The following is a 10463-nucleotide window of genomic DNA, read 5'->3' as shown; positions in this document are numbered from 1 at the left end:
CCACTCACCTCAGCCTCCCAAAGGCGGGGGAGTACAGGCTGAGCCACCGAGCCCGGCTTGCTCTGATCATTTAATCTGGGACATGGGCCTTGGGAGAAGAGCAAATCCCACAGCATACAAATTGTGGCATTTGTGAAGCTGTCTCAGATGAGGCCTCCTGACTTTTTCAGCTCCTTGAGCTCTGTGAGTCCTTACATGTGTGCTCTCCTATGACGGTTCTTCTCAGTCTTAGCCAGCTAATATACCCACCTCTTGGTGGTAGCATTGTCAGGTTATTGTCCTTTGGATAAGACCTCCTAAAGTCCCTGCCTAGCAGAAATTAAATCCTTATAACCCTTAGTAATTGTCTTTCTTAACAATTGTCACCGTTGGTAATTACGTAGTTACTCCTTCAAATAACTGTTGACTGTCAGTCTTCTCTACTAGGCTTAACAGTCCCAAAAGGACAGGGTCTGTGCTTGTATTGCTTATTACTTAGGTCCAGGGCCCAGGCCAATGCTTGCCAAAAATAGTTACTAACTAAATGGCAAGTGAATGGATGAATGAATGAATGGATGAATATACATAAATGAAGATGTCTCTCCAAGAAATTTAAGGTTAATAGCACAAATAAACCATGGACATCGAGATACATATTTACATATTGCAAAACACAGTGAAAATGATTCCAAAAGATATGAAATCAGCAATAGATATAGCACTCATTTCTATTTGGAATGTCTTCTTCAAAACGTAGAATTTAAGTTAGGATGATTTAAAAGAAAGGAAGATGAGAAAAAAGATAATTTAGTAGAAGAATACAGTATACATATAAAGGCAAAATGGAAGGGAGCTTTTGGGGGACTTAAAGATGACTTGCAAGTGTCTGTACTAAAACTCAGAAAAATTTAGCTGTACCTAACGAATATTTTGTGACATGAAGATTTGAAGTATCTCCATTTATTTATCTTCTTTCTCCAGCAAGCAGCGTTTTTCAGAAGAAAACAATAAAGCAGATCAAAATCTAAGAAAGGCTGAAGAAAAAGTTAAAGTTAAAAGAGAAATTGAGGTGAGGATCAGTTTGATCAATTTAGTTATAATTTATGTGTGTTTGTGTGTGCGTGCATATTACTCTAGTGTGCATTTTCAATATTGGCTACTATTTTTCCTACTACTAGTAGAATTTACTAGAAACTGGTTTATAGTCATTGTTTTAGGAAACTTAGATGAATGATTATGGCATTACAAGTTCTAGCTCTATTTGATGGAAATTAAACAAGTCACATGAATAGTATAGTTTTACACTCCTAAATGAAGGTGATATATCAAAACATCTGAATTCAAGTGTGATATGTACTCTTCAAATGTGTGGCAGCTGTTGTGGAGTTATTCATATTAAAAGCAATGTCAATGTAGAATTTTACTGTGCATTCTTTAAAATTATACTGCATTCTACTTTCTAAACATCTTTTATATAGTCACTTGCCTGTTTTCCTACTGCTACCATCCTAGTGTGAACAACTCATACTTCTCCTTTGCACTGATGCATTTTCATCTCCATCTTCCTCGGTCCTCAAGATTCAATTAATCTCACATGTTGTTTTCATAGAATAGGAGATGTTTCCGTGGATCAGTGACACTATAAAATTCCAATGTTTGAAGGTATTCTAGATTATATTTGAGCTACTTCACTTCTTGTAGACACCCTATGTAACTTACTTCTAACAGATAGTAACCTATATTTCTATGATGTGTAGTTCACAGTTCTATAGAGTAGCCCACCCCATTAGGCTACCTTCTGCCTTGTTTCCAACTGTTTTCTTTCCCTCAATCTTAGGTTTCCAAGTCCTTTTAATTTTAGTACTTGAATGTCCCTCAAATATTATATTATCTTTATTTCCAGTTTTGTTCTCTTTTCCTCCCTCCTTTCTTCCCTGTCTTTCATTTCCTCCTCTGCTTTCTCTTTCTCCTTCCCTCAATCCCTGTTTTCTCCCTCCCTCCCCTCCCTCTCTCTTTTTCCTTCTCTCCTTTTCCTTTTTTTGTAATCTAATTAGTTTCCCTAACTTCATCTCTGCTTACTCAAATCCTTCACACATCTGGTTGTCAGTCTTTCTAAAACAAAGATCTGATTCTGTAATTCTCTGCTATAAATATTTATCATTTTCTCATTGCCTAAGAGTAAAATACAAATTCCTTTCAAAGTTTAGAGTTTTTGTTTTTCATTCATTTTTAGGGTCTCCATTTTGAGCATTTTCCAAATCTTTTTCTCTTTACCCAACTAATTGTTTAGCTCCTATACTCATAAATATGTTAGATGATCTCAAAGAACCTGTTCTTTCATGCCTCTATCCATATTATAATTCCTCTTGGAGGTCCTTTTTGCTGCATTGTGTCCCTAAATACATCCTTAAGATAGAACTCAGATATAAGTTCTCTCTGAACTTCCATGAATCATTCTTCCCTTTGTACTTGTACACACTTAATTCAGATCTGTATTACATCTCTTAGTTTTTTTATATTGCAATTACTTATCTTTCCCACTTGACTGATAAAGGACCTCAATAAATCACATTTTTTTTTGTTTAAGTTGGAGTCTCGCTCTGTTGCCCAGGCTGAAGTGCAGTGGTACACTCATGGCCACCACAGCCTTGAGCTGCTGGGCTCAGGTGATCCTTCCACCTCAGTCTTCCAAGTAGCTGGAACTATAGTGTGAGCCCCCATGCTCGGCCAATTTTTTTTTTTCCTTGTAGAGATGAGGTCTTGCCAAGTTGCCCAGGCTGGTCTCGAACCCATGGGTTCAGACAATCCTCTTGCCTCTGCCTCCCAAATTGCTGGGATTACAGGCATGAACCACCGCATCCAGCTAATCACATTCATATTTATATAGTTTCATAATTTATGTATGTATTTGTTCAACACTTAAATGGATGAATATTACAAGGAGAGAAATATCATAAAATTTTTGGATGATCTTAGATCCTGAAAATTTTATTTTTTCATCCTTCATTCTGCTTTTCCAATTTCTTTGTAAAACAGCATTTAAAATTAATAAATAGATAGCAGAGAACTATATCTAAGCCGTCTCATTTTCATTATTCAGAAGCTCTGTGGTGAATATCAAGATCGTGCAAAGAATGGAATACTGTTCTGTACCAGAGAAAATGACCCTGTCCGTGATCCAGATGGAAAGATGCATGGCAACTTATGTTCCATGTGTCAAGCTTACTTGTGAGTACAGAGTTTTAGAAAGCCTGAGAAAGAAGGGACCTTTTAGATAGAAACAGCTTGTTTTATAGAAGGGGAAACTGAAACTCAAAAACAGGGAAGGGAGTTGAATAAGTTTCATGGAGAATGTCAGTAACAGGATTGGGAGTAAGTATGCAGGGCTCTTTGTTTCAAGATACTTTGTTTCTCTGACTACTCCCTCTAATGTTAGTTGTCCCCTCACTCCTGAAACTCTTGGGGGAACCTGTGTTAGCAGTTTATAGGTATGTCTTCCATGGCAGTTACGATCCAAAGTTAGCACTTAATGCAGAACTTACACATAGTCACACCCATGAAAAAACTGTCAACTTCCAATGCTATGTTATTTTATATAATTTATGTATGTTATTTTATGTAATATGGCATTTCTCAGTAAGTTAGAATTGACAGTTTTCAAAATTTAGACTAGCTCTCACTGTATCTGGTTGAGCTTAGATTAAGTATTTAACATATATTTAGAATCTATGCTTTTTTTTTTTAATTCACAACCATAGATGGTTGAAATATCACCTAACTGTACATACTGTGCTGTTCCATTATGCAAAACAAACTGAGGCTCATTTGGTATATCACTATATGGAAAGTATTGGCTTTTTTCCACTGCCTCACATTTTGTCTTTTAGATAAAACAGCCATGAGAAAGCAATACATTGGGACAACTGGATGTTCTTTATTAAGGTCACTTTCAGCATCCAGGTGTTGTCACTGTGGTTCTCATTTTGATACCTTTGTTGTGAATACTGGTGATGCTTCTCTTCGTACCATAGGCAAGAGGGCTCATTTACAAAAAAAACAAGTTTTCCAGACCCACTTGCTGTCTTTCTTCAACATTAACCAGAAACTACGAAAAAGTCCTTGTATCATGCCATACTGGAGGATTTTTTTTGTTTGTTTGTTTGTTTGTTTTTGCTTGTCATTGATATGATAAAGCGACACAGTTGCTCCTCCCTAAGGAGGGAGGACAGATTAGCAGTGCAGGGATGAGGAGAAACCCTGGCACCTGTTTGGTCCTAATTGCTTTCTTTCATGCTCTCTCTCATTCAGTCAAGCAAAAACTGAAGAAAAGAAAAAGGCGGAAGCACAAGCTAGAAATAAAAGGGAATCTGGAAAAGAACCCTCCTATGCAGTGAGTGGAATTCATCCAACACATCCTACTTGGTACTATATCTAAACATACTTTAAAGAGCCTAAAGGGTGAGATTTTTGCCCTGCAAAAATCCCCAGAAAAATCTTAACTCTTCAATCTGGGGATGACATTGATATGAATGCTATGGCAGATTGATCCATTCTTGCTGCTTCAAAGACTAATCCTGTAAAATGCAAAGACCTTATTTGAAGTCTGAAAAACTGAGTTCTGGTTCTAGTTTCATCGCTCACAGATGGTGTTAACTTTTGCTAACCACTTTCCAGAGAAACTCTACAGGTATAGTTTCTACAGATACATTTCTGCAATTTCACATCTGAGTTGAGATAAAAATATCTTGATTCTCCAAAAAAGCATAATTCTTATCTCTGAAATATGGCATTGTTAGTTTCCAAAACCTTAGGTCATTTATCTTAACCTATTGTTTTGATAATGAAAGTTTTCCTCCTGGATTCTACCCTTTCCCTTACCCACCCTTGTCCCTGATATAATGTGATCAATGTTTCAAAATATGAGTCAGATCATAGTACTGCTTTACTTAAAATCGCAAGTAGCTCATTATCAACTAAAAGATATGTTTTAATCTCTTCATCCTCTTCCTTGTTTGGCCCCTTACCTCTATTCAGAAAACCATGCTCTGCTATGTGTCATGTAGTTTTCTACCTGTTTCTCAGCTTATTTTATTTTCATAATCTAGCATGCATGTTTCCCAGTTCACTTTTTCTCAAATGTTATTTGATCTTCACAGTCACCTAAATTATTCTTGCTCTATGATCTTCCCTGGTTCCCACAATCAGATTTCATGGTTCTGACCTTTGAGTTCTCAGATTTTCTTACATTTGCACATATTTTATTGTTTAGATTATAGTGGAACTTACTTGTGTACCTGTTGTTATATTGCAACAGTCTATTCTTTCTTGCTTGTTCCCGTCTCTTAGCTAATGATAAGTTACTGCTGTTACTGAACTGAATTTTACATTTGAGAAAACACAATTAAAATCTTGGGCTCAAGAAGACATGATGTTAGTTTCTGCCATGTAGATGTTTGGATCTTCTGCTTTGAATAGGAATAAAATATATATCCAGTTTACTTTATTTTGGCAGGAGCTTTGCAGAGAATACCAAAAGTTTGTGAGGAATGGAAAACTCCCCTGCACCAGAGAGAATGACCCCATCTGGGGCCCTGACGGGAGGATGCATGGCAACACCTGCTCCATGTGTGAGGTCTTCTTGTGAGTAGTATTGCAGCTGAGAAAATGAAGGGAGGGCTTTGTCCTTTCTATTTCATTTTCACATTCAGTTGTAAGAGAGATGCTTTAGCATACAAATGAAAGAATGACATCATATTTAGAGAAACTGCCTAATTGCAGAGATGTATAAAAACCATGTCCTTTGAGGACTGTTAAGACTCGAACACAGTTAAGCAAGGGGAGAGTCATAGTTTTGAAATGTTCAAACAGTTTTTGTTTTACAATGTGAAAATAGAATAAGTTCCAGGTTATCTCCATGGATGAAAATGAGGCCTATGGGCCACTGGGCAAAAGCTCCAGAAGACAGATTCCAGCTCAGTGCCAAGAAGAACTTGCTAACAGTCTGAGGATCTCAAAAGTGGAGTGCCTTACCCCTAGGTGTCAAGGTTGATGTAGGAAGAGACGTCATTGGAAGATTAAAACAAAGGCTAAGTAGGCTTTGGAGATATAGTAGTGAGCTTTGCAAGTTAGAAAACTGCCTCTGGACTAGAGTCTGTATTGTTATCTTTGTGTCTTTGGGCAGATAGGCATTCTGTCTGCCAGTTTTCTTATTTGTGAGTTGTGGTTATAATAGTATTACTACATGCAGTTATAAGGGTCTCATAGTATGAGCACAGGCACAGGGTGAGGTGCATCATAGAATTTAATAAACGTTAACTGTTAACTGGGATAATGACATTATACCGAGATCACTTCCAATAAGGAGATTCTATGATTCCTACTCATCTCTTTTTTTAACCACTCTCTCTTTAGCCAAGCAGAAGAAGAAAAGAAAAAGAAGGAAGGTGAATCAAGAAATAAAAGACAATCTGAGAATGCAACTGTCTTTGAGGTAAGGGTTTCTTTTCTAACAACTCAGAGGTGTGTGGACCTAAGATACATAAACAGCATTCAGGGAACACATGAATTCCATGAAACTGCATGAATCATTTGTATAGTTTGAGTTTTTGTGTGTGTTTGCATGTGTCCAGGTACACATGTGCATATTGACTATTTCTTGGTAGAGGGTTCATTGCTTTCCTCATGTAATATGCATGCCTTTGAAGTTAAGAATGATTCTAAAATAAGGCAGTTGCTGATTCCCATCTAAGATTTTTTAAAAGTGTAAACTTCAGCTTCTTTTGCAGTCTGATCCAGCCTGTGTTCAACATGTCTGATTTCCCTCCTCCATTTCACAGGAGCTGTGTAGTGAATACCGCACAGCCAGGAAGAATGGACCACTTCTGTGCACCAGAGAGAATGACCCCATCAGGGGCCCTGACGGGAGGATGCATGGCAACACCTGCTCCATGTGTGAGGCCTTCTTGTGAGTAGCACCAAAGCCAAGGGATTCTGGGCTTAAGGAGTGGAACTGCCATGGGAACTTTTCACACAGTGAATAATGCATCTTCCTCTTCAGGGTAGAATTCTGTTTTGGATGTCGCATTTATTTTTATTTTTTTGAGTTGGAGTCTCACTTTGTCACCCAGTCTGGAGTGCAGTGGCCACTCCCGGTCACTGCAACCTCGACCTGCTGGGCTCCGGCGATTCTTCCACCTCAGCTTTCCAAATACCTGGAACTACAGGCATGTGCTAACACACCCGGCTAATTTTTTTGATTTATTGTAGAGATGAGGTCTCACCAAGTTGCCCAGGCAGGTCTCGAACCCGCAAGCTCAGGCAACCCACTCACCTCAGCCTCCCAAGGCGGGGGATTACAGGCTGAGCCACTGACTCAGGATGTCGCATTTAAAAGGACAAAAAGCAAACAACAACAGCAACAAAACAAGGAGAGGCCTTTCAGATGATAACTATTGTGATAAAAAGAGATACAGAATGAGCCAGACACAGAAAAGCAAATACTGCATGAAACGTCTAACTCATAGTGAAGAGTCAGTTGAGAGAGTGCAGTTACCAGAGGCTGGGGGTGGGGCGGGGCTGGGACTTGGGAGCCAGAAGATGTTCAGAGTGTATGAAGTCTCAGCTAGACAGCTGAAGGAGTATGTTTTTGAGATCTGTTGCACAGTGTGGCAACTATCGTTAATAATAATGTGTTACACATTTTAAAATTGCTAAAAGAGTAGATGATAAATGTTTTCATCACAGCAAAATGATAATTATGTAAGGTGACTATTGCTAATTAGCTTGATTTAATTATTATACAATATATACACATTCCAAAACATCATATTGAATTCCATAAATATATGCAATGATTATTTGTCAATTAAAAATACAAATTCAGGCCAGGCACGGTGGCTCAAACCTGTAATCCCAGCACTTTGGGAAGCTAAACTCAGGGGATTGCCTGAGCCCATGAGTTCAAGAACAACCTGGGCAACTTAGCAAGACCTCATCTCTACAGTAAATCAAAAACTTAGCCAGATATGGTAGCGCACACCTGTAGTTCTGGCTACTTGAAAGGCTGAGGCTGAAGGATCACCAGAGCCCAGCAGGTCAACGCTGGGGTGGCTGTGAGCATGCCACTGCATTCTAGCCTGGACAGTGGAGTGAGACTCCAACTCAAAAAGTGAAAAAATGCAAACTTAAACCCCAAGATGCAGAATAACTTATTCTGTGGCATTTCAGAGGCAACCTAGATTTTATTACCCAAAGAAGAGAATCGGCCATGATAATCATACTCATTGCTTTTAGTTTGATGAAAAATTATCAACTGAAATAGGAAATAGATGAGATTACATGTAAAAAAATATCATTACAGTGCACAAAATATTTTGAGGTTTTTTTTTAGGGCTCACTCTTCTTTCCTTCCTTCCTTCCTTCTTTCCTTTCTTCCTTCTTATTCTGTGTGATTGTGTGTGTGTGTGTGTGTGTGTGTGTGTGTGTGTGTGTGTGTGTCAGGGTCTCTCTCTGTCACTTAGGCAACCTTGACTTTCTGAGCTCAAGTGATTCTCCCACTTCAGCCTCCCAAGTAGCAGGGACTACAGGTGTGTGCCACCATGCACAGCTACTTTTTTTCATTTTTTTGTAGAGATGAGGTCTTGTTATGTTGCCTAAACTGGTCTGGAACTCCTAAGCTCAAGCAATCCTCCTGAGGTGCTAGGATTATAGGTATGAGCCACTGTCCCTGGATAGTCTATGTGATTTTAAGGAATAGAAATAAAATGGATAAGAGCTATAGAGAGACAGGTGTGGGCTCAACATGAAGATTGACCTTGGATGGAGTAAGGAAAGATTCAAGAATGGGGATTTTGCAGTGTGGGAGTAGGATGCCCATTTAGATGAGATTGGGCATGTTCAGGGTGGTATGGCTGTAGACCAGATACCCATTTAAAGGGGGCTTAAGGTATGACTTTGGAATGGGTGGCATGATATGGCCCCTCAGACAAGAGTCTATGTCTTCTAAACTCTTGATTTTTAATTAAGGGAATTCTCAAATTTATTTTCTATGTGTTAAGAGTCTCTGAAAGGATTTAGTTACTTCGTCTTCCCTTGCAGGTTTGTCCTATCACGTTTGCGCCATGTTTGGGGGGCCAGCCCCCAAAAAGAGATTTAGGAGGTCCCTTGGAAGGTGTGATGGCGTCGGCGATTATTTCTGGAGGGATAGATATTGAAAGAAAGAAAGATAAAGGGATAGATATAAAGAGAAAGAAAGTGGACATCTGTTCAATGAATTGAGCAGAAGCCGTTTATTGAAACTTACAGCAGGTATTTATCCCCAAATTTTACACAGGCAGTCTTACAAGTCTTCCACTTGAACACAAACCAGGTGCAGGAGAGGGCACCCTCCCACCAGGTGTTTCCTCAGGTATGAGGAGGAACAATCTCAATTAAATCACAAAACCTTTACATGAACACAAAGCCAGGCGAATGAGGGGGCATCCCTCACCCACCAGGTGTTTCCTGGAGTAAGAGGAAGGGCAATCCCAATTAAATCATAAGACATTTACATGAACATAGAGCCAGGTGGATGAGGGGTGTCCCCCACCCACCAGGTGTTTCCCCAATCATGAGGAATGAGGATCCCAAAACTATCTCACTGTTCCTCATGCTTGGTTAATATTTCTCAAAAGCAATATAATAATTCTAATATCATAATATTCTAATAATCAATAACTTTTAAAACCTGTGCATACACAACACCTAATAACCAACCTAAATCCCAATTCCTCTATATTTTACACTAATTCTACCTACACTATAGAAACTCTTAATTATAGCCCAAACCAATTCCTAAGGAATGTGACTCAGTCAAAAGATCACGCTGGGCCGTTTCTGGGAACAACTGATTACAATCTCTTAACAAAATGGCTGTTCCGAAATCCTATAAATCTATTTTAACTTTTCTTAAAGTTTCTAATTCCTAATCCTGATCATCAGCAATAAAGCTTCTAAAAAATAAAACCCAAGTATAAACTGTAAATTGTATTAAAGCCAAAACCACAAATGTAGAAGATGGAAACAATGTAATTTCTAACATTAGCTGTATTCTTATTAAACCTCAAAATATCATAATTGATCATGCTTGAACTGACATAATTCACTGACGTAGCATAACCTATTCTACAATACTTTCTATGAATAAAATAAATAAATTCAATTTCTATAATAAGTAGAAAAAACCCTATACTAACTGTAGCTAAAGCCCAGTTTAAAAGAAAGCAGCCCAGTCCAAAGTATGTGCTGAGCCCTTAGGATTGTGGCCCAGCCCAAAGCTTGTGCTGGACCTTTAGGAATGTGGCTCAGCCCAAAGTTTGTGCTGGGCCGTTTCTAGTAGCTCGAGATAGTTATCTATATTATTAAGGTTGAAACAGCACTTTGTATGTATATACTAATTCTACAAATATACTATTAAATCTTAAAGGAAGCTTGTACCGTATTAAAGG

At 38.5% G+C, this 10463-nt stretch overlaps 1 protein-coding gene across 1 annotated transcript in view; it reads left to right on the top strand.

Moving 5' to 3' along the window:
- Positions 1–10463, top strand: part of SPINK5 (serine peptidase inhibitor, Kazal type 5) — an 87089-nt gene that overhangs the window by 41521 nt on the left and 35105 nt on the right. Inside the window, exons 10-15 of the mRNA XM_008056241.2 lie at positions 961–1048; positions 3080–3207; positions 4288–4369; positions 5492–5619; positions 6391–6469; positions 6816–6943. Coding sequence (XP_008054432.1) covers positions 961–1048; positions 3080–3207; positions 4288–4369; positions 5492–5619; positions 6391–6469; positions 6816–6943 — 633 coding nt within the window. The remainder of the gene's footprint in view (positions 1–960; positions 1049–3079; positions 3208–4287; positions 4370–5491; positions 5620–6390; positions 6470–6815; positions 6944–10463) is intronic.

The sequence above is a fragment of the Carlito syrichta genome, unplaced genomic scaffold, assembly GCF_000164805.1.
Source record: "Carlito syrichta isolate Samal-C Ts95f unplaced genomic scaffold, Tarsius_syrichta-2.0.1 Scaffold302298, whole genome shotgun sequence".
Classification (NCBI taxonomy): domain Eukaryota; kingdom Metazoa; phylum Chordata; class Mammalia; order Primates; family Tarsiidae; genus Carlito; species Carlito syrichta.
This window is presented reverse-complemented; position numbering and strand designations above follow the sequence as displayed.